The sequence below is a fragment of the Temnothorax americanus genome, unplaced genomic scaffold, assembly GCF_048541705.1.
Source record: "Temnothorax americanus isolate GAGA-0224 unplaced genomic scaffold, ASM4854170v1 Scaffold51, whole genome shotgun sequence".
Classification (NCBI taxonomy): Eukaryota; Metazoa; Arthropoda; class Insecta; order Hymenoptera; family Formicidae; genus Temnothorax; species Temnothorax americanus.
This window is the reverse complement of record NW_027509668.1, coordinates 533,506-549,519: the sequence shown is the minus strand read 5'-3', so window position 1 is coordinate 549,519 and position 16,014 is coordinate 533,506. Positions and strand designations below refer to the sequence as shown.

At 40.1% G+C, this 16,014-nt stretch overlaps 2 protein-coding genes across 8 annotated transcripts in view; one reads left to right on the top strand and one right to left on the bottom strand.

The window, feature by feature from the left end:
- Positions 1-14,067, bottom strand: part of LOC143904408 (uncharacterized) — a 28,891-nt gene extending 14,824 nt beyond the window's left edge. For 3 of the 6 annotated variants that reach the window (XM_077419069.1, XM_077419070.1, XM_077419071.1), the window contains exons 1-3: positions 13,933-14,067; positions 13,028-13,175; positions 1,735-2,002 (exon numbers count right to left, since the gene is read on the bottom strand). In XM_077419069.1, the coding sequence (XP_077275195.1) occupies positions 1,735-2,002; positions 13,028-13,175; position 13,933 (417 nt within the window). In that variant the 5' untranslated portion in view covers positions 13,934-14,067. Of the gene's footprint in view, positions 1-1,734; positions 2,003-6,911; positions 7,057-7,542; positions 7,721-13,027; positions 13,176-13,932 lie in introns of those variants that run through there. The other 3 variants (XM_077419072.1, XM_077419073.1, XM_077419074.1) reach the window with 2 other exon arrangements.
- LOC143904418 (ester hydrolase C11orf54 homolog) overlaps positions 1-16,014 on the top strand; it is a 38,961-nt gene that overhangs the window by 21,628 nt on the left and 1,319 nt on the right. The window contains exons 1-3 of one of the 2 annotated variants that reach the window (XM_077419096.1): positions 15,138-15,275; positions 15,533-15,795; positions 15,865-15,963. In XM_077419096.1, the coding sequence (XP_077275222.1) occupies positions 15,705-15,795; positions 15,865-15,963 (190 nt within the window). In that variant the 5' untranslated portion in view covers positions 15,138-15,275; positions 15,533-15,704. Of the gene's footprint in view, positions 1-15,137; positions 15,276-15,532; positions 15,796-15,864; positions 15,964-16,014 lie in introns of those variants that run through there. The other variant, XM_077419095.1, reaches the window with a different exon arrangement.

The window sequence follows — 16,014 nt, the reverse complement described above, 5'->3', positions numbered from 1 at the left end:
TTTATTATGGCAATTTAAAATTGACATAAATTTATAAGAAAGCGGTTAGTATCTTAACATGTATATACATTACGATTATATAATTTCCTAATTATAAATATAAAAATGTTCTTCACAGGCAGAATTTATCTCGTAGAGATCGAATAAATTAAACAAGAAACTTGAATTTAATATCGTGAATTAAATAAAACTGACCATAATTTAAGTAGTAAACTGAAGTAATTCGCAAAAATAAAAGGTGAAGATTCTCCTGAGCTACCGCAGTCCTATTTTTTTATGGATCAAATGAAATATCCTTTTTGAATGTTTATCATAGAAATTGTTATAAATTAAAAATTTGCTATTTTCAGCTGTGTTTTCCTTGCGATGGCAAGCTAAACGTCATACTATCCCCCCGTCTCCACGGGCTCTTCTTATTTTATTTCATTATCCCTTGCAACCGCTCCTCGCTTCGAAGTAGCAAAAGGGCGATGATGGCGGCGCGGCGGCGTGTATATGCGAGTCGATAATCCGAACGTGCGTGAGAGAATAAAATAAAAATAGCCGGCTCGTCGCGCGAGAATGGCTGTAACGTACTTAATTTCTCGCGCCATGCCGGACACCGCCGCTCGGATCGGAAATCGAATTGGACGCGATTTCCGACTAGCGCCCGACGTTTTCATTAACAACAGTCCCTGGTCCTGCGGACGCTCCCTCATCCCCATAGAAGAAAGAGCGAAATCGTTCGCCGCTGTAGCTATCCGCGTCTCTGCGATAGACCGATGAACACATACCGACACTCTATCACTTGATCGCGAAATTGCGATCGCAAAGCTCGCGTTTCGATCTCACAAAGCGAACGAGTGGAGTCGCTTATTTATTCTGTCGTCGTGAATTAAGTTAGACTTTATCGCGTTTTTAGTAAAAGATTATTATTGAAATTTCTTCCCCGTTACGTTACTTTTACACATTATTACCGCGTCCTTGTAATTATAGTGTGACAATAAAATTTTTTTTTTTTCTTAGGTCTTCCTTCAGTGTTGCAAAAAGGATTTGAAAATGAAACCTCTATTGCCCTTGTGACTTTAATCAACACCTTGTGTTAATTAAATTTCACATTCTTATATTGGATTCTATAGAATCACGTATTTTCTTTTTGCTTCTTTAAACTAAAATAAAGAGAGAATTATAGTCGCGAGGCTCGCAACTTCAGGTATAGAAACGCCTCCATTATGTCGCGATGCTATTCGCAGACGTGAAAGCGCGTAGGTGCGGTGTATTTGTTCATCCTCTCGTTACCCTCAAACGAACCGCCGCCGTCGATCGATCACCGGTAAATTATACCAACCCAGCCTAATTGCACTCTTTACATAATTATCAGGGCGCAACGTAAGCGTGCGCGTGGAGCTTTTCGTCCGTTTCGTACTTCAGACAACGCTGAACTAGCAATTTGTAAAACTGGAGTTTCCGCGAAACTCACATAGAATATATATGAGCGAGACGCGGCGGAACTGTCGGCTAAATTGCTTTTAATATATAGACTCTTGGAGGAACTTTACACCCGATATTTTATCCTCGGAAACTAGGATCACATCGTATGAATGTAAACTGTACTTAAAACTCTTAAAGCCAGGTAAAAAAATTTCAAATGGAGGATAAAGAAGAAATGTATGATCGTTTCTGCGAAGTTTAATATAAAAACACAGAATTGATTAATTATTGACTCGGGCAACAAGGACAACTCGATTCGCTCACCTGCGTCTCTATGTCAGACACCTCCTGGCGGTAGATCAGGATGTCGTGGAGGGTATTGGCGGTCTGCACGATCAGGGCGAGGATCGGTATGAAGGGTAGCACCAGCATCTGGAGCAACTGGATCCGTCGGCCGCGACGGTGGGCCGGATCGGTCGCGCGAGCCCAACACGACTTCTTCCGGTTCGCCTTGGCTCCCGAAACATCGTCCGACGAGAGGCTCCTCACGGAACTCACTTCCGCCACGCAGGAACCGTTGCGCGGCGACATACTGAAAGGACTGCCGTGGAAATTAAATTATTAGTCGCCGAGCGATTTTTTTCGAATTTGCAAAGAATTATCCTCAGAGGCAAACATATACGGTCAACATGCGTCATGCACATACGCAAGGGATTTCGAAAATTTATTTTCGAAATTCAATCGTAATTACAAGCACAATTATGATTCGTTACAAGAGATGAATCTAGTTGTTCGTTTGAGGATGCATACCAAGTGAGATTCAAAGTGGAAATCCAGAAAATTCTTAAAATTCGATGATTTTTAGGAATGATGATTCAGGACTCTTGAAATACGAGGATTTAAGATTTTAAAACGAAAGATCCGTACACACTAATCTGCCAATAGGCGAAGGATTACTCAACAGTCTGTGAAAGCCTAGAGACAGTGCGATTTAACAATTTAGATGCGTCAAATGTAATCGTCGCGTAAATGGAATTCAGAAGCCACGAGGAATTCGATTAAAAATCCATTATCAGCTCGATTGTGCGTCGCGGAATCGCTCGTTGAAATTGTTCGATGAGAGCCGAGCTTTTATTTCCGACTTGTCGGCGATGCGTCGTCCCGCACGTCCGAACTTTCGCGATCGCGATAATAATGACAAGCTGGTGGATAACGAGCCGACCGGCGCGGCGCGGCGGGTCTCCGTAATTAAACGCGACGCGAGAATAGAGATGCGTCACAGTCGACTAGTACGCCGTGGAAAAAAAAAGGGAGTCTCTCCCGTTCAAAGCTTCGCAATTGCGAACTTGGGGATGCAATTCGAGCTCGATAACAGAAAGCACCACGTAAATGTGCACGTAATTCCCCTTTTTATTTTTTTTTCCTTTTTTTTCACAACTAGAGCGTTATTCTCTTTGTGTTCTTGCACCCTATTTTTCTGCGTTATCTAATAGTTCTGAAGAGGAATAAAACAAGAACAGCAATATCTAACATCTGTGTCGACGTTGACGTTCCGTTGAGAATCACAAGAGTTAAGAATTCGTCGCTTATAAAAAATCAGATCGCGTTTCAGTGGCCTGATTTTTTAATAAACGCCTCAAATTTTGATTAATTCACAAATTTTGTTTTGAAATAACGAACGAAAAAGATTTCGTCGTTTTATTCACATGAAAGTTCATTTCCATCCCAATTATTATCTTTCGAAACTTCTCGACGAGCAAGTTAAAAGCTGCGCGTTGAAGTAGATCAATTTCACTGCCACGGATATTCCACAGTTAAATCGAAATGCCTCGTTCTCTCGCGTAATCGTAACGCAGCGGGAATTAGAATTCTCACAGCGAGGAAAGTTCCCGGAGGTAAAATAAAGGGACTTGCATAGTTGTATTCGTGGTTTGATGCGCTCCGTTTCATCCCTCGCCTCGTTATCTCTAGAATTCATGGGAGACAGAGGAAGGATAAGGGGGAGGGAGGGTTAAGCGATCGCAACGAGCAAGTCTCTGACTTCGTTGCGAGTCTTTGATGTCAATCTCGAAGATGGCAACGTCAAAAGCTGCTGCTATCGGGAACGGCACTATCTCTCTGAATAGCGTCTGATTTTGTACGCGTGCCTACACATTAAGAAGAAGAAGAAGAAATTAATAACTCGCCGATATTCTTCTCTTCTCGTCAACGAGAGGAAATCGCTGTCGTCGTAAAACGAGGGTGAAATAGACGCCGTGATATTAATATCGCATTGGAATGGAAAAAAGAGACCTAATGCGCCTCGGAAAAGAATCGATAAACCCTTCATAATCCCTTCATTATAATTTGTATGGCTTTTTAATTACTCCTGCGTCATTCAATTTAAATGAAAAAATGATCGTTTCATCCCTTCGAATATTCAGATTTTTGGAATTTTACTTCTTAAAATTTAGAAGGTATCTTACATTCTTTAAGAATCATTTTACTCTTTGTCTCTTGAATATTCGGATTCTTGGCGGTTTAAGATTGTCCGCCTTTCCGGAACGAAGTTGCAGAATACCGTACATCTTCGGGTCCTTTGAAAATCTCAGGAAACCGCCATTCGAGCCAAAGGGCCGTGATGCGTTGCAAACAATGTGTATCCTCGGTCTACCCTTCGCCTTCGTGCATAGTAACACGGTAATAAACTGCACTACAACAACGTTGATGCATAATCTAATGGCGTGTCGTCACCGCTTGCCTTACCGGTAAGGACAAGAGAGGGGTAACCACCCCGCAGGCAGTTAATTGCAGTAGCGCGCTTCGTCTATTCTCTCCCTTCTTCTTCTTCTCTCTCTCTCTCTCTCTCTCTCTCTCTGTATGTTACATTACGTTATCGATGATGCCAACTCTGTTTCAAGATCGAGCTTCTATCGATTTATTCTAAATTGAATCGATCTTGCATCTTCCCTCTGAATTGTAAATAATTTGTTATTAATAGATTTATAGGAATCATATTGAAATAAAACATCTCCTGGTCTCGAGCAAATCTCTTAATGGCGGTTTATCTCGTATCAGTTTTTTCTTTTACAATTAATGATAGGAGTTCAACTAATGAGAGAATTTACAGTATCAACGGAGCGACATCCGCAAAACTTTGGGAACCACTGATTGCGAGTTACATTAACGTTACACTCCACGATGCGTTTAAGGAAGGCGAACACGCAGACATGGCACACGTGTGAGTGAGTTGCCGCTGTTGGCCATTGTGTATATAGGGCTCGATTCCACGGTAAATGTGTTCTCGAGTTTCGCGTCGGCCAACATCCTAGAACATCGTAGAAGCATCCCCGGCGATGCGATGCAAGGATCGCATTTGTGTCACTAATAACGAGTCGAGCGACCGGAAATCCGGGGGAAGAGACGGGAGGGAGAATTATAATGCCGACGAAACGGGACGAGAACTGGAGGACGCGATATTCTCCACTTTTATCCTTGTTTCCTGGAACACAATCTGTCTACATCTTCATGAATCCCCCATTTTTTCGAAAATCCTGAAGATTAAGGCTTACCTTTGATTGAACCTGATACCCCAGTGTACGCGCGGAAATTCAAGGAAATAAGGATCGTATTCGTCTAGTCTGATCGATTGAAGGATAAACTTTAAATTAATTTGACGCGAATACTAATTTTCAATTTTTACAAAACACTCTTTCTCTCTCTCCCCCTAATGTATGCGCAACAATCTGGGACGAACGTCACATGATCGATGAGAATTAAATTTGATGCTAAAGGGAACGTAACGGAGGAATGCGATGCGATTACAAAGCGGGTATTCCTGATAATTTCATTGGCTCTTTTGAATTTGCATTCTCATTATCGCATACCTCTAAGTTAATCAAAACGGCCGTTTGTATGGAGCACGATCAAAATTATAGGTCAATTACTGAACAATATAAATGTAATAAAGTAAAATTAATTAATACTATTGCAATAGGCGTAAATATCTAAAAACGTGCATGAGGGAGAGAAGGAATACAATCTGACGTTGTTTTAAATAAGCTCGAATATTTACACAAATTTTCTCTACGTATTAAAAAGGATAAAAACGGACATGCATATATAATTTATATTACATTATATACATTTCGTTTATTTAACCATAATAAATTATACTCTTAGAAGCAGAGCTACTCTGAGAGACAAAAAGAAAGAAAATTGATAAAGTTATAAATCTCGCGTGGTCTGGTACTAAAATTAAGAGACTTACAAAAAATGATTTCAATTAGTTGGGTTCTGAGAGGCTCGAATAATACTTCGTTAACGTATAATTAAAACTGAAGTTTAGTTCGATTGTATTTTTCTTCGAAATTCAAAATAGGTTCTTCATTTACGACTGTAAGAATTCGGCAAACATTATGACAATCGAACCATGTTAGCGCTATGGCAATCCACTTCGCATGACGGAATCTACCCAAGTAGCAGAGTGACGTCAAATAATAATAACGTCTTAATGATGTCTCTAACGTCAATAATACGTCTGTAGATGTCACCCTGCTACCTGGGTATCGACTTGTAAATAACCGTAAAGCTGTTTGGAAGCTTTTTCGATATCGAGCTTTGTGATATCGAGCCGGATGAAGCGGCTTCGACATTAGGAAACTGAAACACATCCCCGGCGCGCGCCGTAAAGCACATTTATCTGATAGCGGCAGTGATTCCGTGCTCGTTTGTTCTCGGAGTTAGAGAGAAGGATGCTCCCGTGAGCAGGGAGAATTAACAATTAAGCTTTTCTGTGCGGAATTATTCGTTGTTATGGCTGTTCACTCTGCACACGAAGAAACACAGGGGGTTGAGATCGCGAACCGCACTTGTGTATAGCAGATGTTTAAAGTGTCTAGCTTGTACTCCGATCACGATTGCAGAACGGCGAAGCTCGCGCAAGGCTCGCCGCGAGCGAGAGTTAAAGCTATTTGCAATACAAAGCTGTAGTGAAAAACTATGATACGCGTATCGCAGAGTAGAGAGCCAGCTCTGTGAAGTCTCTGAGGCAATTTGAAATCGATTCTTCCCCGACGAAAAATGTCGAGAGGGCCGCTCGTGGCAAATTGTCACTTTTCCACATTGAATGTCCACGCGACCAATTCTTGAATTATATGTCGGTCAAAGCAAAGCCTCATTCGAGCGAGGTATCAAAGAAAAAATGAAATTCCATTATCTGAAACTTATTTCCCGGAAGACCTTTCACTTCTATTCTTTCACAACACGCTCGCTCCACGGCGACCGTCAAAGGCTTCGTTGGGGAAGAAAATTCGATAAAACTAGTTGAACTTTAGTGTCGCACTCTGTACAATCGCAGTTTAAAGCGCACAACGCACGTGCGGCAGCTATGTGCTCGCGTATGTAGAAGATAAGAAATAACGCGCTGTAATGTTGCGTCGGTTCCGCGCGGCGCGGCAAGTCGGATCGTTGTGACATGCATGACGCAGTTTCTTCAGATACCCTCGAAATGACATACTCACTTTATGCGGCAAATCAACGTGCAGCCATTAGCAAGCCCGAGGAAGCCCTGGGTCCACCAGGAAGCAGCGGCGAAGTTTGGCGTTCGAGGCCGTGTGGGCCGGCATCACGGACGTCGCGCGTCGGTCCGGGATGCGCGAAAGCGATCTGGAAAAGCGGGGTGCGGTCGGACGAACGGCGAAACGTTCTCGCGGTGGTCCTCCTCTCTCCTCTCTCGCGATCAGTCTCGACTTCCGATCGTGATGCAATTCCTTTCTTTATTTTATTTTCTTTATCGCCCACCGCGTGCGACCAATACATACGAGACCTCGGGTCTAGTGACGCAGTACGTTTAATTGCGACAGAGAACAAGCTTATCGCGGCATACGGCAAATTAAAAGGGCGACGTGCGAATTGAACTCTCCAATTGCTGACGGAAGCCTTATCGGCATCGACCCGTCTTCTCGTACGTCCGTCACCCGCGCGCGATTACTCGTGGACGCGCCGCGCACTTTTGGTCGAGCATCGGTCCGCGTAACGCGGCTTTCACCGTTCGCCAACGACGAAAGGGTGTCCGATCGCCCATCCCCCGCTTTCCCCTCACGAGAGAATAACGGTATATCGGTGCGCTTCCGGAAAGCGGTGTGTACTCACTCGTTCTGTACGGTGAGCATGGCTGCGGGCCGCAGCGGCGATGTCCGCCCTCGCCTCTCGCTTCTCGGTCTCTCTCTCGCGATTCGATCCCGAATCGGTTGCCGGGGTGGCCTGAATGGCACGGGCACGGCCTCGCGGGCCTATTATCTCATAAAGGAGCCGGCAGTCGGTGCTCGCCCTGTCCATTCAGTCGGGCCACCATAAAAACCTCTCTCAATGACGACTACTACAAAATAATGCGACGACGGCCTGCAATCGTCGGCCTGCGAGCGCGACGACGATCAAAGTGACCACCACTTTCGGTCGTCGCTTTCGCGCCACGAATCGTGGACTCGGTCTTCTGAAGGGAAAATGCCTTCTGCGATATACCACCCGATCGCCAATCCGCGTCGTTATACCCCCCGGAAAGAAGCTTTTTCGCCGAATAAAGAGTCAAGGGAGGCACCTCGAAAATAAAATCTACATCTTAAGAGTCTTCGTCTTTACGACTCTATAATAGCTGACTCTTCGACAAAGAACAGAAGTCATTCGCCGATCTCAAGCGGCATCATTTTCTTATCCGCTTTATATCCTATTTTAGTTATTATATTTTGACTAATATTGCTGTCCAGCTTGTGCCGTGAAAACTGTGTGCAGAGATTAATTATATATTTTTACGTGCATTATAATTGCTGATTCAAATTATGTTGGTTTTTTTTTTTTTTTTTTATTTCTTGCTGATAAAGAGTTAAAAAAAATCTCGAAAATAAAAACTGCACCCTTAAAAGTTTTTCCACGATTTTAATAGCAGGTTTTTGGACATAAAAATTAATTTTTAAATTATAATTTAAAAAACATTTCTAACTTTATTAGTTCAATGCGCTAAACAAATTTTTGCCAATTTCGAATTAAAATTATAAGGAACACACTAACTACAAGTAGCATATCTTCATTAGAAAAAGTTAAAATAAGTAAACAGAAAAGTATTTGTGCACTGAAATACGCGGGCTCGCCTGTAAGTTGTTGTCGAGTGTACCTAAGTGGCTTTTAAATCTAATGTCGCGGTAGAGAGGCAGTGATGCAGAATCCTATTTAAAGCACTTCACCAGGCGGTGCACAAAAATATCTTCGACCGACAAAGAATAGTAAAAATTCTTAATAATTAATAATTTAAAAAACGTGTCTTTAAAATTTAATAATAATACAAGGATTAATTTGCTGCGAAAAGCTTAGATATGTTATATAATTAGTAATAAACTAATATATACATGTATGTCGTAGTACTTATTCGTTAACTAATCAGAGGAAGAGAGAGATACAAATCATAAACAGTGAGATTGTTTTTACGGTTCGTCTAACGTTGAACGATTCTCGGATTTCGAAACAACAAAATTTTTACTTTTACATTGCGATTAAATGAATGCAATTTAGATTGCTGTATACTTTTATACACAAATGTACAAAAGGCTGTTAAACTAAATATTTACTTTGTCCGATATGCTGGCAATAACCCTTTACCAATCGTTGTACACGTGAAACAGAAGCTCAGCGGTGCGTATCAATTAATTAATTGCTCCATGAATTGTTCCATTGACAATATCGATACTGCGTGTGTTAGGGCTCAATTAGTAATTGAATTCATAGGTTCGGGGCAAATATTGACACAATTTATCGAACAATCGGAATCGACAATCGATAAGCAGTGAAAAAAAATGAATTTTATTGAATTCAGGATCGTAAATTAATATTTCACTAGTCGCTTAATTGGAAAAACGTATTTATAGCAAAATGATTATTTGACAATTTTAATTAAACCGGATTAAATTAGAATTAGATTAAATTTGAACTCTATAAACCGCGATACTATAATGGAGAAAATATTTCAATTATAAAAAAGAGAATGAAGAGGATTTCCATTTCGACAGAATTAGTGCATCAGTATCGAATATGCGCTCTAATGTATAATTAATCATCGCGTGATTTAAAGATACAAAAGGATATCTGCTATGCCGAGAGACATATTATAGGTTTTCCATTTACGCCCACGCCAACAAATGACGTTGGTTGCACCAGTTTCGAAGTATTGATACGCGTCGATAAAATTTATGTCAAGCGGTTTCACGGGCGACGAACATCTATAAAATCATGTCGGGGCTTTCGGGGGAAATGACGAAACTTTTATGAGCACCGCGAACTCTCGTCCGGACGATCGGGAATGCAAATACCGTGCATGACTAAGCGCGTCTTGCATCCTGTTTTCTCAAGGATATGCATCAAGCTCGATCGTTGATGTCGAGCATGTTATTAATTTAATTTAATGGATTATAAATATGAATGGATCGAGATACATTTATAACTCGACACGTTCCGTTTAAAATAGCGTAGAACGAATGAGCATCCCACAGTGGGTCTATTCTGTAGCTCTTAATGACAGTTTCGTCATCGTTATATTTGCATTGCGCAGATATATGGTAAAAAAGCTGCGCAACGACAATGTAACGATAACGAAACTGTCGTTAAGAGTTAAAGAATAGGCCCACAGAACTAAAAAAAAAAATAATTTTCTTGAGGTAGTATAATCCCCCCTTCATACACGTGTCTATCAGGCGAGAAATTAACACATCGATAATCGAACGATCTTTATTTACCGATAAAATCTTTCTCGGCAAAAATTAGCACCTTGAGATATCAAGTTTCGATAAATATCTCGGTAATCGATAAAGCGAGATTGAAAAAATTTTATCCAAAGATAACGTTTGTCTTAAACGAAGAGTATGGGGTCTGTCGAACGTACGCTTTGGGTATCTTTCACAAAAAAAAGACATTGCCCGCGAGAAATTCACGCGCGACATTTGCAGACGTCCCTATGACATCTCTCGACGTTAATCTTATTGCGGAACGTTCTCTCCTTCGGTGGATCAACTGTATCATGACAATCAGATCAGAAGGACAAATGCTTCCGGCACGTCCGCGCAACTTGTTGGTATTCACGGCGCTACGTCGGTTTATCGATAGCCACGGCCGATAAGTTCGCGGACGATCGAACGGTTCTGACGTTCTCACTTCCGCTCCGCCAGCCTCCGCAGACTCCGGCCGCGCGCCACGCAAATGATAACGACGTCATAATATCGATAACGAAAATAACGGCAAGGCCGCCCGCTGCGAGACGGGAATCGGTGGAGCGTGCACCGTCGAGAGAAAGGAGGATTCGCTAGCGGCTAATTAGCGCCATTAGCGGTTAAACATGCATAATTTAGCCGGGTCAATAATGCGACGTTTACTTTGCAGGAGCAACACACGCAGCAGTGTTTGTTTTTTCTTTAATTTCTCAATAAAGAATCGTTATTTTACATATTGCATTTCACTGCGCGAAAAGTCTATTAAAACTGTTTTTTAATTTAGCCAATTAATTAAACTCTGCTAATGAAATCTTGTTACGGCAAGCTGTATTTATGAAATTAATTATTCGGTTATATGTAAAGGTATACCATTGACACAACATGGCCAAATTTATAAAAAGAACGTAATAATATAATATAATATAATACATTTTATATAAAATATAAAATACGAAACCCTTCTAATATACAAGTTTTAAAAATTTAATATATAAAAGTAAACACATAAAATTTGTCCAGTATAATATAATCAAAAAAATTTTACATAATAATTGCAACGTGCGGTTGAATGGCATTGGCATGCGTATACAAATAGCGAACCATGCCGCTTAACTTTTCGTTAATTAAGCCAGAATCTTTGGACCATATCCATGCGGACGTGATCTCAGCCGATCCATGCATCTCAGATGTCCGACCTGTGGCACGCGTCCCCATCTAACGTTCTAGCGAGTCGGACAATGAGGCATAAATTATTATGCATTTACGTCTCGCTGCGTATAAACTGAGAGGCAGTGAAGCGAAATCCAATTATGATACACCGAAGGACGGACGGGATAGTGCTCGCAGCGTTCGTCTTCCCCTCTGGACATCTCCACTAGGGAGAAATTAATTGCATCAACAATTGTGACTATAATATTAACATTTGTGCAGGCCTCAAATTCGTCCCCCCAAATCATGGTGTTAGCTATAAGGATAGATATCCGTTTTTTGCTAATGATAATAATCACGTATAGAATGTTTTACGAATATTATTTCGAACAAAAAATTCGACTGACCGCGATATTATTTCGACAACTTCTCTTAAACGTGAATTGAGAGGTCAAGCAGAATTAAAACTTAACGAAGGATAAAATTACGCTATCTATGGTTCGCGTCTCTGAACCGCAATACGTCGCAAGATGGTCATTCGTTCTTAATCGTCCGTAATGCAGAACCGGTAATCCGCTTTCTCGAGCTTGTTGATTACAATGATATGAGCGTCTTGTATGCCGAGTTTATTATTCCCGTTTGTGCTTCTCGGGTAAGTACTAAAACTTAGTGTAGCACGGTTAGTTAGGCGACGTTGACGCGAACGTCTCTGAAAAGTCTCCGCGTCTCATCCCGACGAGGTCTTATAATAACGCTCTTCGTTATTATGAGGTATAATATTATAAGGATCGCTAACGCGATCGCGATTGCACCGATAAGAAGACTCTCCGAGATAAAGTCACAATTTTCTGAAGAGTCCATTGCATTAACATGTGAAACATGCATTAAATTGCCAATAATATTAAACATTGATGCATCGATGGAGCACCATGAATGCTACCTATTTCATGTTACACATAAAGAGGTTACAAAATGAATTGGTCACGTTTATATCATATCGAAATTATTCATCCGGGATTAAAAGGGTTTAACGCTGACCGATCTACTGGTGTAACACTAAATCAAATTTCCAAGGCACGTACGCGTTTTGCATACATTAGGATATAAACTATCCTCGAGAATATAAAAGTGCAATTAAAGATCTGACACGCGGTAAATGATTAGTGTCGCACTCTAAAAATATTATCTTGGGTAAGCCAAAATCGATAGTACTGTAATAAATTAAAGCTTTACATTTACTAGAACATTTGTAAAATACAAAGAATGCGTATAATTTTCTCTATTTTATTAAATATTTTTGAATATTCAACGTATTATTTTTAAAAACTACATTTTTCATAAATTTTTATTCTCGACGCTGTCTTATCTATATGTTATTTTATTCTATTATTATTAGTATTATTTCTGTATCTTATACGATGTTTCTGTGCCGCGTCTTCAAGCTTTTCTTTTCTTTCTCTCTTTTGCAACGCAATGTGAGTGCCATTTCAGTAAAGTAATGCCGCGTCGAAGCAACGATTTAAACAATTCAAGCAAGCGAGCTTTGAGAAGAAATCGTCTAATATTCAATTATCATAATTCAAGGGTTAAATCGATCTCAAACTCTCGTGCGACAACCACCAGTAGGCCGCAGCGTATCGTGCAAAGGGGACATCCAAACGGAGTCTGTCTCCGCGATAGGAAAGCACGTCGGGAAGATCGTGCGTGTATATACCCTTAATAGAGAAAATTGTTCTTACGCGTGTACAATCGAGAAGAATGAGGGACACGTGGTGGAAGCCTCGCGGACTTCGTCCTTTCTCTGTTTCTCTTTCTCTTTGTCGCCCCCTTCTTCTTGTACCTCTCCTCCTTTTCCTACTCTGAATCTCTGGCCCCAGAGAGAAAGCACTTAAGCCAGAAAAACTTAATTCCTTAGTAGAAGCACTTGTATAGATATGTAAATTATATATATATATGTATGTATGTATATTTCTGATCTTTACATATTTACCTAATCATTACATATTATAACAAAACATATCTGATTATATACACCTTAACATTTCTGAATTCTGTATAGAAAGATTCTGCATCGACAATCGACATTTGATACCGTTTATCCTTTTAATATTATTAAGCTTTACACTTAATTTTTATTGTTTTTTACATATATTCTAAATTGTTATCGTGTTATAATATATATTCATTATGTTTTGGCATATGGTAAATTTTGTAAGGATTTCGAAAATGCAATTTAGTAATTATTATAATGTGATAATGTGATAATGTTACACCTGATCATAAATTATTTTGGACAATAGAACTTATTATAGCTAATACGCAAATTTGTTGAACACAAATTAATCGGAATTAATTGAAACTATTATAAATGCGAATACATAAAACCATTTCTTCCAATATATGTGCATTAAAAAAAAAAACCAACATATTTGCGAATCAATTGTTTTGGAAAGGTGGAACACACAGTTTCAAAATGTTTATATTTCTAAAAAAATACAAGAAATATTGTCAACGTAATCACACAAACGCAACCATGTTAACATTTTATCCTACGTTTTATCTAACCTACGTTATTCTAACGACTATTTAAATAACCTTTTAAATTGCCCTTTCCAAAACAAACGCTTCGTTTACTGTTATTTACTTGGCAACGGTTGTGTTTTAAGTGCTCTCTCTGTTTTTTCTTTTGATCCCTCTCCGAGATCGAAGATATTAGATCCCTCTCTGCGTATCCGCCTCTCTCTTTCTTTCTCTCTCGCCCTCCTTCTATCGCTCCCGTTTTTTCCCCCCGCGAACTGAGCGCGATCGTGTAGCACGCGAGCCGATGCAGCCGCCGCCGACGGAGCAAACAGGTGTTCCCGCGTGGAATGCGCGACCGCATACTGACGCCGCGACGCCGACACGCGGCGTCGGGTCAGTCTCTCCCTTTCGGGGAGATCCCTCTCGACTCCCCGTTGCAAGCCCCGGCGAGCTCCCTTCGGCGCGCGCGTCGTCCTCAACCCCGAGAGCGCATCGACGATGACGCGCCGCGTATACGCTCGCGAACTTCGTTCCGAGCCGGCGAGAACGAGAACGCTCTATCTGTTAACGCGCAGAGATATTGGCGTAATGCGTAATGCGTAATGTTCCCTTCTGCAATTTATTATTCGCGTACGTACTTTCCCAAGAAGCTGTTAAAAATTCATAAACATACACGTAAAAGCTCAAACGATTTTAATTCTCTCGGATCAGATCGTATAATGACGGCACCGATTGCTCTCAAATTGTAAACGATTGAAATTGAACTTTCTATATAAAATAAATTTTCCGGCGGCTAAGCGCATGTGAAGAAAAACTAAATTAATTTGTTGATTTCAAACATTGCGTCAAAAAAGTTTTGTTTAAATATTTAAATACTTTATTTATAAAAATTTATAATATTAAACATGAAACATTTAGTAAGAAAAATACGAGAAAAGTACGATCGCATGAAGCTATTCGACTGGATGTCATGTGAATTTTGTCATGCAACAGATGAATCGGAAATGGCGGAAAAAGCTTCATTTTATTTATATAATACAGATGTATATTATATTTTTCCTAAGCTATATTATCGATAGAATTTTTAACTCGTTTATAATACTCCCGAATTCCCGTGATATTATGCCATGCATTTGGATTATGCTTATAAAAACGAATGTTAAATATTAAAAATTATAATCTTTGGCTAAGAAAACTTAGAAGAAAAAGAATAGAAATGCTTTCGAGATTTATTAGTTATAACGCTGAACCAAATAATAAAAAGTTTTTCGAGAGGAGAGGATTCTATCATACCGACCAAGCGGCCCCTGACAGTTTGCACATGTGACTGTGACGGTGTTGACGTGTGTGCGTAAAGACACGTGGCATGTCGCATATATATATGTAAACTTGCGAGAATGTCGACTAGATTGCAGTCTCGTTTCCTTTTTTATAACACTTTCAATGTCATAATATGGTGTAATAAAGGTACTATTTAATTTAATTTCGTGCATCGTTCTGTGTCTCGCATTATTAAATTGCGTCTGTATCGTAAAAATACACATGAGTATAATCTTGTGCAAAAATTTTCGTATTACAAATATATACAATCTTTTTGTAACGCATCAATAGGCTGACGATACAATTTTGTTAACGTGTTAACAAATGTTATCTATTTATTAAGAGTTATATCAACGAACACGCTTATGCAATAACATAACCATGCATCTCTTTTTTTTTCTCAGAGAGCGGAGGAATCTTTCCAAGTCGTTATGATTCAGTAAACAAGATATCCGGTGATTAGATAACATTATCGACAACTGCAGAATATACAGTTCGATACACAGTTATTTGGAGTACCATTTCAAGCTAGTCCTTTCGCTGTTTGCTGGTGTACTAATTATCAAGATTCTCAAGATGAATCGAGGCATAGAACCTCTGGATCCATCCAAAATAAACATCACGTCAAGAACATTGCATCAACCGCCCCTCGACGAGTTAATGAACGGTAATTGTAAAGCATTTTGGATTTGCGGCAGGAAACTTCAAGTAGTAATAATGTAATTTTTGTTTATAGTCCTAGGAGAAGGATTGACTGCAAACTTTGCGGAGGCCACTGTCGAGATGGCTGATTGTCCTGATTTCAACAGATGGCCTTATTGTTTTTATCGGGAAGGTACACATAGAAAAAACAACACAGGGCATATTTCGTCTTTCTCCGAATCCC